This window comes from Sebastes umbrosus, chromosome 15 (assembly GCF_015220745.1).
Source record: "Sebastes umbrosus isolate fSebUmb1 chromosome 15, fSebUmb1.pri, whole genome shotgun sequence".
Classification (NCBI taxonomy): Eukaryota; Metazoa; Chordata; class Actinopteri; order Perciformes; family Sebastidae; genus Sebastes; species Sebastes umbrosus.
This window is the reverse complement of record NC_051283.1, coordinates 22,768,875-22,787,672: the sequence shown is the minus strand read 5'-3', so window position 1 is coordinate 22,787,672 and position 18,798 is coordinate 22,768,875. Positions and strand designations below refer to the sequence as shown.

Genomic DNA, 18,798 nt, shown 5'->3' with positions numbered 1-18,798 from the left:
AAAGTGAATATAGTGCAGGGTAACAACTGTGATACACAACTATTTTTTAAAGTCTGAAAACAGAGCCATGAGGAGGTGCAGAAGTCTAGTTATCTCTCAGAACACTTGAGTTACAATATTCTCTCCCCTTTACAGACATGCCCACTTTATGATAATCACATGCAGTTTGGGGCAAGTCATAGTCAAGTCAGCACACTGATACACTGACAGCTGTTGTTGCCTGTTGGGCTGCAGTTTTCCATGTTAGGATTTAAGCATATTTGTTATTGCTAAATGCAGTACCTGTGGGGGTTTCTGGACCTGGATCTGGATCTCCCTCTAAAGTACATTTTGAACAAATAAAAAATGCGTGATTCATTTGCAATTAATCGCGATTAACTATTGACAATCATACAATTAATCATGATTCATATTTTAATCGATTGACAGCCCTAATACTTTGCAAATAGTATTCATAGAAAGTGTAACGTACGCTTGTATATTATTAGGCTCCTTCAGTTACCTTCAATCCATTACTATACTTGCTTATCCTTTACCTCAATGTCACTGCAGAAATAACTGAAGTCAAGTTGGCTACAGGGCCTGATATAATTAATTCAAATAAAAAAGAAATAAGTGAGATAAATTGTGTAATTTTTGGGAATTATTTGAATAGTTTATAGTTTGATTTTTATCTTGACAGTTTTAGCTCTACTGCCTTTATTGGGGCAAGTTCAGACAGGCGATAGCGCGCGCTATAGCTCTGACTCAATTTGAACAAGGGTTCAATTATATTAGATTTAACTGTCCTCGGGGCCCTTTTCAGATGGGCTTTCTTTGCTTTTAAAAAAATGTTTTAAGCACATTGGATTTAGGTTTTTCACGTGTCTGATGAAGACCTCTAATTGGCACAGAGTCTGTGTTGATGTCACAAGCGTCATCATCCTGGCTTTCTGTCCTCTGTGCCCAATTTTCGAAAGCTGCCCAGCCCAAATAAATGTTCATTTAACCTAGATGGGCTGATTAATAATTACTGCAACAAAGGTGAAAAGACAGGTTGCCATACCCATCAGAAAATCGGTGCAAGGTTAAAAAAGAAAAAAAGAAACAAAAGGAGTAGCCTGTAGGTTACACTTCACAGTTTGTGGCAGAATTGACAGCTTAGTGGTAGGGAGGAGTTGAGTTGTATGCACGAGTGTAGCTTCTTACCTTAAATGTAATGTCAAAACTATCTTGAGTCTGCTTCTTCTTTCTTCTTTTTCATCAGCAGCTTTATGATTACAATGTGATGGACTATGCTTATCAAAGATAGTAACATACATCATTAAATCCCATTACTTTCCAAGTGTCTTAACCAAGTGGTTTTTCCCATCATTGCTCCAGTTTGGCTCTGATCGATAGTATTCCTCAGGTATGTGAAATCTTGCAGATGCCATTAGGAGCACCAGAGGACACCGGAGGACACCGAGGCACATAATTTTTGTCAGATTCCTTGACTCATGCACTACTGTCAGGATATAGTGACCGTTTTATAAAAATAACTTTTTTTAATCTGCTCCAATCTTGCCTACATCTGCTTTAGGTGTGCAAAGGCCTTTCCTAGTTTCCTAGGTATATCAAAACTGCGAGTGACGAGTGTCTCTAGGTATTTTACTTAGCTTACACATTAAATGCTTTCCTTACCCTGTCATTGTCATATATTTGGGTTTATTACATTTCCCCCATCCTGCTATGTGTTTGTGGCATTAATCACACCTCATACAATCCATGCATGCCAAAGGAGGCCGAGGCGTGTTTGGACGCATCAGACCAAACCCTAAAAGCTGTGGCAGAGGGATTCACTGCACACCCCAGCTGTGGTAACACACACCTTCAGCCTTTTCCATCCTCTGTCCATACCTGACCTGGTTATTTATGCGTGCAGCGTCATCAATGAATCATGGCTGACGAAAGATTATCAATGATTTAACATGATTGTGTGCAATTGTAATGGACATTATGCATGCACAGGCTTGTAATTATACTCCACTCACCAATCACCAATTCATTCAAGCAGCAACAATGAAAACAGAGAAATAATTTTCTTCCTGTAAGTCTTGTTAAGTTTTTGGTCCACAGCTTCACATGCAACCAACACTGGAGGCCAGATGTTTCCCACTTTCCTCAGTACTTCCTGAGGCCTATAGAGAGCAGCAAACTCCCCTGGATGGCTCATTTATGATCAAACACCCCAAACTCTTCTATTCTGTGGTCTGTTTAAACAAGTGAAACAAAAGAAGTGCCATTTTTGATTTGTCACGCTGAGGAAAGCCATTTATTTGGTAAATCGCATGCTGTGAAAAACAGTAACGCAGACACACATTTTTTTTTTTTTCTAAATTGTACTTTATTTTCTTTTAAAGACATATGTTTTAAAACAGCGATTGTAGAGAATAAATAAAGAAACATTATGTTTGTTTGTTTTTTTTACTTCCATAGGTACATTTATGTAATTAAAAACTCTATAATAAGTGTGTTCATTGTCTTGAAGACCACAGGAATCCTCTTTTTTTTTTTCTTCTTAAATTAAAAAAGAAATTGTCACATCTCCCCCCCCCCCCTCCCTCCCCTCATCAAATTGATTACCAAATAAATTAAACGTAAAAAATCAAGATAGAAAAATTCCCAGCCATTCCTTCCTTCCGCTTTGTTAATTTGAAAAGTAGTGGCAGCAGAGAATCTCGACTCGTGAAGTCCTTAAACTCCCGTTTTTCAAAACCAAGGTATGTACAGTGAGAGGAAATCTCTTCCAGTTTAATTACCCCATGTTTTTAATTTACGTATAAATAATAAAACTAACTCTACATAACAATATTACCAATGGTAATCATACAGAATAGTATTTTCTTTAGCCTCCGACTGTGTAGACTGGCCTTCTGTTACCGCCATAGACCACAAATCACACTATACAGTAGAACCCTGTTCAGAAGAATAACATCAGTGATATGCTTTTTCTTAACACGTAGATCTTGTTGCCGACAATAGAGTATGTACATAATATAAATGATATCCAGCTGTGGAATGATAGGAAATCTGGAGCACTTCTGATATTGCGGGATGCGGATTCTGTAGATTTTGCTGCTGATATAATAACTGCTGTCGTTTTGTCGTTCGTTTGAAAGCGCATAAACGTGATACTGCGTTTTTTGTGAAGTGTTGCTCCTGTGCTATATGGTTGGTCAAACAACCAAAAAAGGCTGGGACATCCCAAGTGGTTTTCTTGATTGAACTCTTAGGTTTTTCCTGGAGGTGAAGAAGAAGAGAAAAGAAAAAGAAGAGCACAGAAGCAGTTAAAACCAAAATCACACAAAATCGAACACATAAAATTTAAAGACTTTGGAAGGTGGAGTGGTGTCTGCAATACACACTGCTTGCACTGATGCCTCGGGGGGGGAGTCTCAGTAATCAACTAGTGTCCATGCAACTCAAATAGTGACAGTCACACTGCTGCGAGTGTATGCACGTTCTTAAGAAAATAGTTTGTCATCTCTTTTGGCAGGCAAATTAATTCAGAACATGCACAGTAGGAATTCTGGTGGGGATAACGATAACCTCCACATTTTTTTTAGAAAACAGTTGGAGATCATTTTACATTTATTCTAATGATATTCAGAACCACGTCGTTCACCAAAACTGTAGTTTCTCGGGGAGGTGAGATTATTCAAATCATCCACCAGATAGTGTGTTTGTGATGCAGGAGGTTTGCTGCAAACAGGGCATCTGCAGGTACCAGAACAAAAGACCTTTCTGTAATGTCAGTTTGTCTAAACTTAACACCAATTGTGTATCAAAGCAAGTACATGTGAATCTCTGTCCTTTATAAATATTGACTGAATTAAAAACCCCTTAAGAAGCAGTCATTAACCCTCAAACTTTGTTCGAACCTACTTCATTTTCTATACATTATTGATTATAATTTGAGATGATACAATTTCTGAATATATCAAATAAACCAAAAAACTTGGCAAATAGTGCAGCCATAAAAAGAAACATTGCTCAGTGCAAATAAAATCTTCAATATAACTTCTATATTTTAAGGCTGAAACTGACGATTATTTTCATTGTCTATTTATCTTAAAGTCAGTTATTTTCTCTATTAATCGATTAGTTGTTTGGTCTATAAAATGTCAGAAAAATGGTGAAAAACATCTATCAGTGTTTCCCAAAAGCCCAAGATGACGTCCTCAAATGTCTTGTTTTGTCCACGACTCAAAGATATTCAGTTTACTGTCATAGAGGAGTAAAGAAACCAGAAAATATTCACATTGAAGAAGCTGGAATTTTTACATTTTTTTTTCTTTACTACTATAAATTACTATAATTACGTTATATTACTTTATATTACTCAAACCGATTAAAGCAGCAGTGGGTAGAATTGGAGCAAATGTGATTATAAAAAGTTATTTTTATAAAATGGTCACTATATCCTGACAGTAGTGCATGAGACAGATAATCGGAAATAAATCATGTGCCTCCGTGTCCTTCGGTGCTCCTAATGGCATCAGCAAGATTTCACAGACCAAAACAACCAATCGGAGCCAAGCTGGAGCCTTGCCGTCTCTGAGCAGCTGTCAATCACTCACAAACTCCGATCAAACGTTCAAACTAGGCAGCGCTGATCCAATATGAATCAATATTCTGTTACTGTAATGCCTATTTTTCGTCTCAAATGTTTTCAGAATCATCTTGTAGTGTACTGTTTAGCTGTAAAATGAGAAAGTTTGTGACCTGGCAGCCAATAGGAACGCTCAATAGGAACGCTCTCTCTGAAATGACCTGTGATTGTAGATTTTTTAACACCTGAAAACAGAGCCATGAGGAGGTGCAGAGGTCTAGTTTTTTCTCAGAACACTTGAATTACAATATGCTGAAAGGTTATTATGGAATTTCTGCCCAATGATGCCAAAGACCTTCTGCCTACTGCAGGTTTAATCGATTGTATAAATAGTTGACGATTGATTTAATAGTTGACAACTAATCAATTCATCGTTTCTGCTCTAATATATTTATAAGGGAGTGGTAGGGGGCAGGAAAAACTGTATGTTAAGGGGTTAATGTAAAATGAAATGTATTGATCCATTGAACCAGAAATAGAGAGATAATTAAGATTTATGTTAGAAAACGTTTCGTTCTTCAGGCCTTCATCTTTGTTGAATCAATGTCTTTCCTTTTCAAACTTGGTCACTTGCAGATACCCTGTTCATAAGACACATTGTGTGTTTCCTGGTTATTAGAAACGTTAAGTGGACATTTTTAAATGCACTATTTGAATACTAAGATTATTTTTTATGGTTATTATTATTATTATATTTTTGGAGTCCCAGAATTCCTACAGAGGAATGCAGTTCCTCAGCCAGCAGCACGTGTCACAGGAACCAAACAGCTTTACCCAAAACCTTCTAAAGTAAGGTTAGTGTCTCAGTTGGTACAGCACACACTCAAACACACTCAAACACATTCACTTACACATGAATATGTTTTCACATCTAGTCAATACGAAACACTCACACAAATATAAATGCACGCACCTTCTCGTCGTCTCGCACTCAGCCCTCACACAGTCATTCACACACAAACACTGTGTCGTCAACCATTTACGGGGGCACGTTCAGCACATTTCCAGTCTCACAAAAACCAAACAAAGTTCAGGCACAAAGTCACTTTGGAATTGAGTTTACAACCAAACAAAAAACCCCCGCACTCACCGAAAACTACCACACCAACCAACTAAACAGAGGGAATATGTAAGAATGATAATCATGACAGACAAAAAGGAAACTAATCAAAAACCAAAAGGAAAAAAAAATCTAATATATCCATATTTGATGGACAGCAGGCTAATTTAGCTCTTAGCATTGAAGCTTTTAGAGGAAAAAAAAGAAAAAAACAGCATGTCATGATAATCAATTACTTACAGATGCTGAGGTAAAGTGACAGTTATTGATCAGTGTTTGCAAGGATTAAAACCAGGACAAAATAATAAGAGGAAACTCACAACGCACCAAACACAGTTTATGGTCGCCACAGTAACCCGCCATGCAGTTTGAGCATGGTGAATCAAGGCAACGGCCCAAAATAAAAAAATTGCTAATGGCAACCATCACAGGCAATATCGCCACAGCAACCAACACAGGCCAATTAACTTACAACGCAGTGAGAAGGAAGGGGGGGAGGTTTTAGCGGTTGCTAGGCAACCGTAGCCATAGCGACGCACGTCTCCACGATATATGTATGGACGGGACAGTCTTGAGAGTGGTGTGATGTTTTTTTCAGGAAAAATGGCATATGGCACAGCACAAAAACAATAAAATGAAAAGTAAAACAAAAAATTAATGACGAACAGTAGTTGGCATTCAACCCTGCGACAGAACACTGGTTAGACAGAACATTTGAACTGAGTTAAAAATATGCTTCTCAATCAAACTGTCCCCTCTACACACTGAGCACACAATGCATTTCAAATTGATGAGCGCTGCCACCTCATTAAAGTTAATCTACTGTAGGGCTATTGACTTCTTCAGTTCCACATGAAAGACAGCCATTTAAGTACTGAGCCCCCCAATTACATCCACTCTGTCTCTTTAACTTCCAGACACATTTCCAGCTGTCTATCAATCCCTCCCCATCTCCTCAAGTACGTCAATATGCAATAACTCACCTCCTTCAGTAAGGCCTGTTGGCATCCTTGGGCCTCTTCAGCTGCACCTTCAGTCTCTTCATGCCGATCTGGAAGCCGTTCATGGCTTGGATGGCAGTCTGGGCGCTGGACGGGTTGTCAAAACTCACAAAACCTGAGGGGGGAAGTGACAGAAACACAAACATTCATCATCAACAGCAGCATCATTTATGAGGGGGAAAAAGGGGAATGTAAATAAAGCTAAGATGATGCGTGTGGTGAAAATCTTTTCTCACATAAGAAATAAATTCTCAAGGTGACAACAACCATCACAGTGACTCACCGAAGCATTTACTCTGGTTGGTGGCGCGGTCGACGAAGACCTTTGCAGAGATGACGTTTCCGAAGGGGAGGAACATCTGCAGTATCTCGGAGTCAGTGAACTCCTGTGGCAGGTGGTAGATGAAGATGTTGCAGCCCTCGGGACCTGTACGCAAATAGAGCCACGTCGACACAGATATGAGACGACAAGAGGAGACAAGACAGGCGACAGTCAGTGAGGACTGCAGTGTTGAGTAAGAGGCGGTGTGCAACAGTTGTTTCTAGATACTCAGAGATGCTTTACTTGACAAGTCAGGTAAGGAAAAGAAAACAAAAATACCCTTACACTAGGGCTGTCATAATTAACACAATAATAACGCGTAACACTAATTTCTTTAACGCATTAACACAATCTATCTTTCGGCGGGTTCAGTTTTAAAGCTAGAGTGAAGATAATATCATCATATGAAACTAGAAAACCTAAATTTTTAACTTACTTACTAAACAATAATCAAATAATCCAAACAATAAGTGGGTAGATTTGTCAGTAATGGAAATAATCATTAGTTTGCACAAAGATTACTGCAGACTTTATCTTCACTGTGGTAAATTTTACCATTCAAGTACAATACACTCTCATATCTTAGAGAAGTGAATGTAAACCAACAGATACCTAGAGCGGTTATCGGTGATGTAGAGTAAGTGTGTGTGATTTGTGGTAAATGGGCTGTAAAACCACTGGAATGTTTCTCTGAGATATGATTATTTGCTTTGAGGTTACCTTCTCGCTGCTGCAGCTGCTGCGGCTGCTGCGGCTGCTGAGCCACCAGTGTGGGCTGGTGAGGGAACGGCTGTCCCACCAGGCTGTAGGCAGCAGGGTAGGTGGCTGTTGGGGGAGGAGGAACAGGTGAGCAGAGAGCAGCGGCGAGACACGACAGAGAGACTGCACACTAATCACTTCTTCCCCTCAAAACAACATCTGACAGTGCTGCATTTCCCACCTTTAGATTTGCTAAAACAGGGCGATGCTTTGCATTTAGTTTGTGATGTATGACTCAATCTATAGAGCGGCAGGTATTTGTGTTTTGTAATATATGTGCATGTTTTGACTTTGGATGTACATTTCTACTTTACACATGCAGTGTTGGGTAGTCGGGGAGTGCAAAGGTAATGTAGTTGCATCCCATTATGCTACATTAAACTGTTTTGCATTCAGGTTACACAGACTGGTTATTTCTAAGAACTACAAAAATCTGAAGTCGATGTAAAATTTATATTTGTGAAATTATTTTTGTACATAATTTCTCCTACAAACATTGTTACTTTATACAGGATATGCAGCTTATCATAAGACAAGTATATAGCAACACATTTCTATAAATAAATGGCAATTTATGTCACAGTTTATGGCGTTATACTGGGACAGTGACTCACCTGTATAGTGCTGCATGCCTGTATACGCTTGCTGCAGAGGGTCCAGGACCGGACTCTGAGCTGTGGCAGAGTAAACACATTGTCACCAACTGTTATATACACACACACACACACACACACACACAAATAACAAACTCCTGAATGCTATTTGGGGCACATCAGCACGCTCCAAATAACATTCGGTGCTTTAATTTAATTTCCTCTTGATTAGACCCTTGCGGTTGCACATCAAAACCGGACGTCTGTTAATCTGTGGAGGAATATTTTGTATGACGGCAACATCTTTACGTTGTGGTGCAGCTGCTTGTGAAGGATGTTGTTGCGGCTGTACCTTGGTAGGCATGAACCCCGTTGGTGTACAGGGCTTCGGTTGCTGATTGGCCGTTGGGTGGAGCTGGCAAGGAGGCGTAGCTGTTCACTGTGAGAGGCGGTGGCAGAGCAGGAACGGGCGTGCCTGCCATGGATGGCGGAGTGCTGGTACCTGGCGGCATGATAAAGAGGCCTTGCTTTTTATTCAAATAAATTCTAGCGACAACATGATTGCACTCGATACACTACAGGTAAAAACATAGTTTTTTCATGTACTGGTCAATTTTGAGATTTTGAGCTATATTTGCTTCCATAACATATCTTCTTTCAGACTAGTGACATCCAAAATACACATTTAGGTGTTTATTTTACTACTTTGTCTATTTGCATCTGTAGATTTCACCTAAATCCACACAAAGTTAGCGTTAGATAATGCCTCATTTACATATCTAGACATACAATTTCAGAAAACTTGTAATATAAAAAAGAATCTTCTTAATGTCAGTAATCAACTGGGGAAGTTTCATGGTGATATCTATTAGTTAAAAGCGTTTACCCTATTCACCTGTAGTCTCTTGTAATATGTATGTAATTTTACAATCCATATCTTCAAAGGCCGTTTTCTCTAAATTAGGTTTTTCTCAGACTCTGAGTCAGAGATCTCCACTTCAGTAGCAATTACATCCACCAAACTTTCCAGTTTCATTCCTATCTATACTCTGAAGGTTTCTACTGAAGGGTTTGTTCATATATGATTCATAGCCTGATTTACAGAACATTTTATTCCTAAAAACATGCCGTAAATGGATTTTTTTATGGCTGTTGACAGTATTTTCTGATTTAAGGAGTGATAAAAAAAGAGATATCCAAACTTCTCTCTCTAAAAACCTTCGACTCGAATGTGCCAACAGAAATGAAAGAAGAATTTTGAACCTGGCTTTATCCAATGTTCAGATTTCTGTGCTGGAAAGATATGCAAATTGGCACATATTAAATAAGAGAATGCCTCATTTGCATATTTAAACAAAAAAGTAATTGCCTTAATGTCAGTAATTTACTGGGGAAGGTTCATGGCGATATCTAATAGTTAAAGTTTTCACCCTATTCACCCGGGGTGTCTAGACAAAGAGGACATGAAATGACGGGTACATTAACAGACTTGTCAATCAACAGAAAATCATATTTTTTTTTGATGATTGATTCTTTTCATCATTTATTAAGTAAGAGTTAAGTAAGAGTTCAGAGCCAGCCGAGCCTCTCTCAGAGGCTGCACTTTGGCCCAGCGGTGCTTTGAGCTAAATGCTAGCATCAGCATGCTAATAATGCTCACAATGACAACGCAAATGCTGATGTGAAAGGCACCCTCTGGAGTTTCTGACCTATAGTAGTGTCATGGAGCATTTTTTTGATGATGCACGCGGGAGGAAAGTGATAAACATTCCTGCCAACGGTGTCACGCTATCCCACCGATCTACAGGTGGCTGTAATGTGCAAAGACACACAGCAGTGTGCCAACAAAGGCAGGGAAGAAGAAGAAGAAGACTGCAAGCTAATAAACAAATAACATGTAAAATACTTTGAAAAACATCAGCCATGCAAATGTTTTCTGAGAAAGGAAATGCATTCAACACTTTTGTTAGACCTCATGCATGCACACACACATTGCATTTTGGAGAGTCACATTCACTGACTTTGTTTACGTGCACAAAATATTCCGGTTTTAGCCCTTCTTGCCCCGAAAAAGACAATATTCCTACTCAACTCTCTACGTGGCGAATGAAATTGAATATTCCACTGATATTCCAGTTAACATGCAGCCGTGCACACTTTGATTAAAGTAACCGGTGACGGACTTGTTTGACCGTGCAAACACAGCCTCCCTCTTTTCATTCCTTCAACGACCTTCTTGAAAGGTTTGGCGTTGTGATATTTGCACATATCCAAAAACCTTTTGATATAAATGTCTTTCATATCCTTCTGACCAGAAATGTGGGCTTTTCTTTTTGGCATGGATCTCTGCAAAATGCCAGCTAGTTGGGGTGTGTACAAATTGACAAATTGCAAAAGGCTTAGGCATTGATAGAGGAGGTTAGGATAGGTCGTCGAGCCAAGAGCCTCGTAAGAGTTTTTGCAAGTTTTTGCAATTTGCAAGTTACCTTCTAGACACGATGCATTAAAAGGTTTACCAATGGTTTGAAATGGTATACACTTCCTGTCTCCTAAGTGGGCGTGGTCATGGCATGTTCGACTCTCCACCCACCTCTTTGGAAGTGTTGTGAACATTGTGTGGATGGATAAAAGCAGATTGGATTATGTATTCTCTTTTGCTAACATTAGATATTTACACAGCTAACAGCCATATTTAACATACGTTAAAATGAGTTAGCTAGGGCGTTAGCGAATGTTAGTTGCCAGATCTCGCGAGAGTGTATTACGGAGACGGAGATTTTAGTGTCAGAGTCTCCTAAAGGACAGGGGCAGTGGTAAACCCACCTGACACAGATACAGGAAACTCTCAGCGCTCCGTCTCCTTTCTGAATTGTCTCTGGTACAACGCAAAAAGGTGGCCGTACACAGGCAAGCGGCCGTGTGTCACAAGCTGACGTAAAAACCCCAATTGAGATGCATAATCCGAATGAGCTCTATAAATGTCCTAATTCAGAATATCCAAACAGAATATCTTGTCTACATGACCCGTATCAAATTATGAATATTGTCATATTCGGAACAATAGGGGATTATTAGTGTGCATGTAAACGTAGTCAGTGTAAATATAACTTTTGCTTGCGTACAAGAAAACTCTGCAGGGAGCAGGTAATATTTACAACGATCATCATCTTAGTTCAACTTGCTAACCTTTGCTCATTAGCACCAAACACAAAATACAGCTATGGCAAGGTATTTGGTCATGAATCAAAGTATTGGACAAATTAAAGTTTTGACCTGATGATGGCAGTAAATGAATTAGCTAAGGGATCGCCAGAGTTATTACAACTCATCCCGAGGGGGACATGAATGTCTGTACATTTGCTGTTTACAGTTTCATTAGTTTAAAGTTGCTGCTTATGTCTGTTTCACATCATTCTAAATTGAGTACTGCAAATATCAACATTAGTGTTAATCTGGCTAAAATACAGGCTATCCAAGTGCTCTAACTCACTCCCCATTTTACTGTCTTTTCCGCCTTAAATGTAAAAGCCAACATGGCTATCATCATGACAGACTGAGAAAGAAAAAAAATTACAAAATAGATATTTTGTCCTCTTAGGTCCCCCTCTCCTTGAGTATCTGTCCTCATATTTCAAGCAGAAATCTAATCAAGGCCGGCCGGAGCCAGACATCCCTGCCTCTCATTACCTGAGGAGGGGGTGATGGATGCGATCGGCGTGGCAATGATGCTGCTGGGGTTGAGGGCGGCGAGTTGCTGCATCTGAACCGCCGCCACCGTGGCAACAGGAGAGAGGTAGGCCGACTGAGCCACCAGGGCCTGCTGCTGCATCAACTGGAGGACGGAGAGAGAGGTTGTGATTGAGTATGGGGTATGTTTCGAGGGATCTGACTGTGTTTTTGTGTAGAGTGTAGACTGTAAGTGTGTTTCCTGAGTGTAATCTCAGGCTTGTGAAGTAGAGAAACTAAACCAGGACACACAAATTGTGAAAAGGCTCGACATCAGACATTTTGTGAGTGATTTCTGTAGATTGCAATTGTACATGGACACACTTTGTTCAGATTTCCATTATTAACTAGTCCTAAAAATCGAGCATGTTTAATAGAATTGCAATAAACCTCAATCAGGAGTCAATATATTTGAAGGCTTCATCTCTGCCCTGCAACACAACGCAGACAGGCCAACTGTCCTTGGTGACTCACTCTGTTTTTGCAGACCTGTCCAGACGTTACATGAACTTCATAATCAGTCACTGTGACCAAATCAGGTTATAATTGGTCGTTACATCACGTATTGTGCTCTGTCTCTGGGCTGAAATGATTATATTAAATCCTGCAAGTGTACCTGCACTTTTTTTGGGAAAATTACCCTTTCAGAAAGCAATTTCATTTTGTGTTTTTAGTTTAACTAAGTATAGAACGTCACTATAAATCAACACATCCATTACGGGTAAAAGAAAACGTTGTCAGGCCTCCTTAAGCATCACAAAGTGAACGACTGTAAATGAGCCAAATGTGAAACCATTTGCAGTAAACGGTCAATTAACGACGAGAACAGTAATGTGGCTTTACTCTACGCTGCAAATTGCAATTTTTCCTGTTAAAATCATCTTGTATGACATTAAAGCGCTGCTATTAGAATTACATGGAGCGCACTGAGTGAAGTTTGCTTTATCAGAACGTTCTGTAGATTCTGAGTCAAATTTCTTTCACTTTTTTGTCAAATCAGCTTTTACTGCAGTACTTCTGCTTAAAGGGTAACATCGGTATTTTTCAACCTAAACTCTAATTTTCCCATGTTTTTATGTCTAACTGACTAATGGGGACAATTTCTGAAATTGCTCCAGCATTGAGGGAGAGCGCTGTAGACGGCAGCCGCTCACAGGCTGCAATGTGATGCTATTGGGGCAAGCTGACACCGTCATTTGCGTCCACTAAAAGTGCTTGTTTTTGCCGTGACAGGCTCTGATTGTTATTACAAGTGTCTGAGATTGTGGAAAGAGTCTCGCTCAAGGAGAAGTCTCGTTATGAAATCTGGCGAGGTGACGTGTTGCCGGAAGACAACGGTGGAAGAGTGGAATACATCCATGGTGGAAACGTGAGCGCCAGCCGGGCAGAGTTTGTTGTGTTGGAAAGTGTAGCTTAGTGTTATCTAAAAGATTTCATGGCTGAATATTTAAATGATTTCCACAACGTGGATGAGGTCTTTGAATTCGATGGCTGCCTGTATTTATTTTAGCCAGAGTATACGGATATTCAGATTTCACAACGAGACTTCTCCATGAGGGGGACATAATAACGAACAGACCGGATCAAGTGAAAGGTAAGACAAACGTCTTATTTCTCTCTAAGGTCCTTTCCATGATGTTGTCAGACACTTGCCTGTGTCTGACAACATACTATATACTATAACTATATGCGTCAGTGGCAAAAAAAAAGCACTTTTAGTGGACGTAACTTTACATTGATGCTGCTCACTCAATTGTTCTTCACAGACCATCAGTTGGCACAAAGGATGTAAAACTTAACCTTATTGGCTCTGTATTTCATTGTAGATAATTACTAAATAAAAAAATAGATATAGACCTCTCATTAACTCATGTAGTGTTCTCATGAAAGGTAGAATGTGTGTTACTCACAGCCTGCGTGTAGGCGTTGTAGGCCCCGAGGTGCAGGGTCATGGGACTGATGACTCCCAGCTGAGAGGCCACCTGCTGCATCCGCCGGAGCCCTCGCTCCTTCTCTGAATCGGCAAACTTCACCACCAGGCTGGACGAGGCGCCCTGCGGAGGAAACGGTAAAAAACACTTTTTACTTTCACAACAACACAACTCTCCACATCCTGGTGGTGTGTTTCAGAAAGCAGGTTTTAACGAAATCTGAGCCGAACCCTGAACTCTGAGTCGATGAACCCTGAGATGGGGAAAGGTTTTCGGTCGCAGAGCAGCTGATCAGAGTCAAGTTCAGTCAACTCAGAGTTGAGCTTGTGCGTGGTGAATGACAAAAGCCATCGTCAATGGAGCTCTGATACTACGATTCACCATGGCAACAGGTGAATAAAAGGCACAGCCTCCATTTTATCAGTTCTGTATCAGTCTGCCATCAAATAAAGGCAAACGTGCCTGAAAAAATACTGAAAAACACTCTTTACTGTTTTAATAATAACAGTTTTAACTGAATGAAATATCTATTTTGTCACATACAGTTAATCATTATTTTAATGTAATCAAACCAGCAACCAAACAAAGTACAAATCATCTACGGCAGAAAAAAAGAGAGCACCTTTTACAAAGATTTTGTTGTGTGTGTGTGTGGAGGAGGGGGACAGAAATGAGAAGTGGTGACTATTAGCTGAGTCACCATGTTGAGTGTCTAAATGACTGGATTTGGAGCATCTAAAAGTGTGTGTACTGTATTTGAGTATGTGTGCGACAATGTGTTTCTCTGCGCACGTGTGTGTGTGTGTGTGTGTGTGTGTGTGTGTAGAGGGGGGGGTGGACTCACTGGTAAAGTGCGACTCCCATGCAGAGCGTTGATAGCGGCCTGGGCCTCTGCGTTGCTCTGGTACTTTACAAATGCACACCCTGCGTGAAATGACACACCATTAAACGTGGCCTCACACAGAGACAGACAGACACACACACACCGACACACACACACACAGTATAAAGAAACTACTTCCCTTTAAAAATACATTAGGAGCCGTCTTACATCCAGCGCTTCATCAGTTACCGTGGCGTCATTAAACATGGTCCACAAAACATTCATTGCTTCATCAATCACAGTCCGTAACCCACCAAACGCATCATTAGCCATGACCCATAAAACCTATTGCACCATTAGTCATGCCTCATGCAACACATGCAGAAAAATCTGGCATCTGTGTTTGAACTGTCGCCGGACTTTGATTTGCGTGGCAAACGTCATTAGCATTGTTGTTAGTGACAATAGTGATTTACATTCACATGATGGTAATGTGCTGAAGGCTTAATTCTCAGGGCAGGATAGAAAATACAAACAGTTTAACAAAAGTCACTGACACTTTTACAGTCATGATCTGGACTCCGTAGGTAATCATTTCATATTAGAGTACTATAAAATAATGGAGGGTAAACAGTAAAAATAGTGGAGGTTAGAGCTTAAAGAGGACCTATTATGCTTATTTTCAGGTGCATATTTGTATTTTGGGTTTCTACTAGAACATGTTTACATGCTTTAATTTTCAAATGTTCAAAAACGCCTAATTTTTTCTCATACCGGCTGTTTTCACCATCTGTCTGAAACGCTCCGTTTGAGCTCCTCTCCCCGAAAAAGCCCAGTCTGCTCTGATTGGTCAGCTGGCCCACTCTGTTGTGATTGGTCAACCAGATCCGCTCTAACGCCAAATTCACACCAGGCAGCGGCGAAGTGCTGCTTACCGCAATAATTACATGTTTCTCTGTCTGCGAGGCGTTATTCATGTGTTTCAGGTGGGAGGAAATTCTTTTGCAACATAGGTCGATATGTTAACAGGAGTCAAAGGATCTGTGTACTGATTGGCTGCGGGGTACTCTCTGGCTGTACTTCGCCGCTTAAAGTTAAACTTTTCCCAACCTTTGTTCGACCGCAGCTTTTCATAGACTTTGCATGGCAGCTCGCCGCAGGCCGCACTTTGGCGCTGCTCTGGTGTGAATTCGGCATAACTAGCTTTGTTTGAGGGCGTGCCAAACTAGCCTCTATAGGCAGGTATTATGCAAATGTGTGACTTGATGACATCACCATGTTAAAGAAGAAAATGCGGGACTTCAAGCAAGGCGTTTCAGGCAGTTCAGAAACAGTGTTTCTGTGCGGGAGAGTAACTCCCTTTGGCGTGGACTTTGGCCTTTGTAACTTTGCAGACCTTTAACATGCACAAAAAACTATATCTCACACTAAAGGAAAGGGAAAAAGCATAATAGGTCCTCTTTAAAAAAAACTCTGGGTCATTTAAATTAGATAATACATTGGATCTTATTGCATCCATCTAAGTATAGGACATTTTAAATCACTCAAATGGTTAAATATTGCAAACAGGGTTCAGTATTTAGCAGCAGGTCCTGTGTATAAATGTGTAACTGGCCAGGCACCAGATTATTTACATGTGTTTGAGAGTACTACAGGCCACCATGGGTATAACACTAGTCAAAATTCATGGATGTGTCTCTTTTGGATCTAAATATTGATGATGTGTGGGTTGATTTAAATGTCGGTTTTCAAAAACAGGTGTTTTTATTCAAAGTGACAATTTATATAATGAGTAATACTGTATGTACTAGGATTACTTTCACATAACGTCTGCAATGTAACAGAGGCCTGGCAGTCCTTGTTGACTGGAAATAAATTATTCTATTAGTGTTTTTATCCTGTGTCATGCTTCAATTACATGCATAACAAGTTCTTTGTGTTATATGCTGTTTATAGTTTGTTTTATTTTGTATTTTGTGTTTCTGCTTGTCCACGTTCCACGTTGGATTGAATCTGTTTTGTGTGTTTCTTCCAGCATGATGATGACATTACCTTTGCTGGTACCGTCGGGCCCACGGAGCACCGTGCACTCCTCTATGCTGCCGAACGGCTCGAACATCTTTCTCACGTCGGTGTCCGTCTGCTGTTTTCCCAGCATGCCCACAAACAGCTTCCTGTCTTCTAAGGGAAACGAGGTCGCCGAGATTGGGAAAAAAACAGGATAATGTGCGGATAATGTGAGTGAGGTTACAGAGGGGTAAAGTGATGTTTTATGGGAAAGGTGAAACAGGCAGTGAAAAATAAAGGGGGGAGGTAGGGGGAGGGAGAAGTGCCATGTCACCGTACATGCATGAATAATAAAGGAGAACAACAGTGTGATATAAGCAGCTACAGAGCAGGAGGGATCAGCCTGCTATGCTGCGCAGTGCCACCAGAGTGCAGCAGCATGAACATCACAACAAACAAACAGCATCTGGCGGTGACTCAAATGTTTGTCACCCTCTGTGTTGTCAGAGAAGCTGCTCCGTCTGTCCCCGTCTGTGAGGGATCAGACCGGCGTTTCTGCATGTTTTAGCCCATTCACTACAAATCACACGCATGTTGCATTCCTAAAGACTGTTCTCCAAAGCATGCCAACAGATTTATACATCGTAACCCTTTGTTTAATCTGCCATTTCTTTCCCATTCATTTTGGTTTGGTATGAAAATCAACTGTCAAGAGACTGAAAGCTCGAGGTACAGAATGAGTCACAGAGAGCATGTCATTGTCTATAGTTTTGAACATTGGGGTTGAAAAATGTGGTTTGATTAGAGAAGTCAGCCTGTGCGGTGTGTCAATGTGTTGGTTTTGAGAGCTTGGCTGCCTTAAAGCACTGAATTCATGAGCTATGATTTCAAAAACATTAGAGAGATAAGATATTTTTGGTAATTTCTTGTATAAAAGTTGTGGTTTGACAGCCAACATGTTGATCAAGCTAATTTCAAGTGTCTGCAAGCTCATTGTCGTACAATACTGAAATTAAGGTGAGATACTACAGACATAAAATGTTGTTTTTCATGCACTGGTCTATTTTGAGATTTTGGGCTACTGTCTTCTTTCTGACTAGTGTAAAGAAAACATCCAAAATACACATTTAGGTGTTTATTTTACCACTTTGTCTATTTACGTCTGTATATTTCTCCTGTATTCATCCAAAAGATAGCATTAGATAGTGCCTCATTTGCATATTTAAACGCAACATTTCAGAAAACTTGCAATACAAAAAAATAATTTTCTTAATATCAGTAATAAACTAGGGACGTTTCATGGGGATATCTATTAGTTAACATTTTTTTTCACTCTGAGCCAGAAATCTCCACTTCAGTAACACTTACATACATCAAACTTTCCAGTTTTATTCCTATATTCTGAAGGTTTTTGCAGTAGAGTTTGTTCATATCCTTCATAGCCTGATTTCTACAACATTTTATTCCTAAAAACATGGCAGAAACGGAGAATTTGTATGGCTTTATAAGGATACAAAGGGATATCCAAAATTACTAATAATATGTCAACAAAATGTTCTGGAAATGTATGTAAATTAGCACATATTTGACAAGATAAAACTTGACTTGTCTTAGTAGGAAAAGCGCAGGTGTTACTGACGACATTAACGATGGCTCTGTTCTATTTAAGTTTCCCTGTAAGCCATGACAAGCTGTGTGACAGCGAGCCAGCATGCACTATACCAAGACCCTGAAGCTGAAGCAGCCATAAGGAATTCATTCATTTTTATTATTTACACCTGTAAATAAAACTGTAAAGTGCCTGCTGTATCTCAAGGAAGTTCTCAAGTTTTCAAATTGATAGTTATAGCAACCTTATTGAAACCAACAGCTGGCATAAAATAGCAAATAGTATATAAGAATTGTAGTAAATGAGCAAAAATATACAAAAACATGATGCTTTA

At 39.9% G+C, this 18,798-nt stretch overlaps 1 protein-coding gene across 6 annotated transcripts in view; it reads right to left on the bottom strand.

Moving 5' to 3' along the window:
• Positions 1-2,431: 2,431 nt before the first annotated feature.
• Positions 2,432-18,798, bottom strand: part of celf3a (cugbp, Elav-like family member 3a) — a 37,014-nt gene continuing 20,647 nt past the window's right edge. The window contains exons 7-17 of one of the 6 annotated variants that reach the window (XR_005210232.1): positions 16,901-17,029; positions 14,870-14,949; positions 14,005-14,148; positions 12,056-12,200; positions 8,721-8,891; positions 8,390-8,449; positions 7,737-7,841; positions 6,978-7,121; positions 6,677-6,809; positions 6,166-6,263; positions 2,432-3,261 (exon numbers count right to left, since the gene is read on the bottom strand). Coding sequence is in view for 5 of the 6 variants with exons in the window: in XM_037794349.1 (XP_037650277.1) it covers positions 6,682-6,809; positions 6,978-7,121; positions 7,737-7,841; positions 8,390-8,449; positions 8,721-8,891; positions 12,056-12,200; positions 14,005-14,148; positions 14,870-14,949; positions 16,901-17,029 (1,106 nt within the window). In the remaining variant the exon portion in view is untranslated. Of the gene's footprint in view, positions 3,262-6,164; positions 6,264-6,676; positions 6,810-6,977; positions 7,122-7,736; positions 7,842-8,389; positions 8,450-8,720; positions 8,892-12,055; positions 12,201-14,004; positions 14,149-14,869; positions 14,950-16,900; positions 17,030-18,798 lie in introns of those variants that run through there. The other 5 variants (XM_037794349.1, XM_037794352.1, XM_037794351.1 and 2 more) reach the window with 5 other exon arrangements.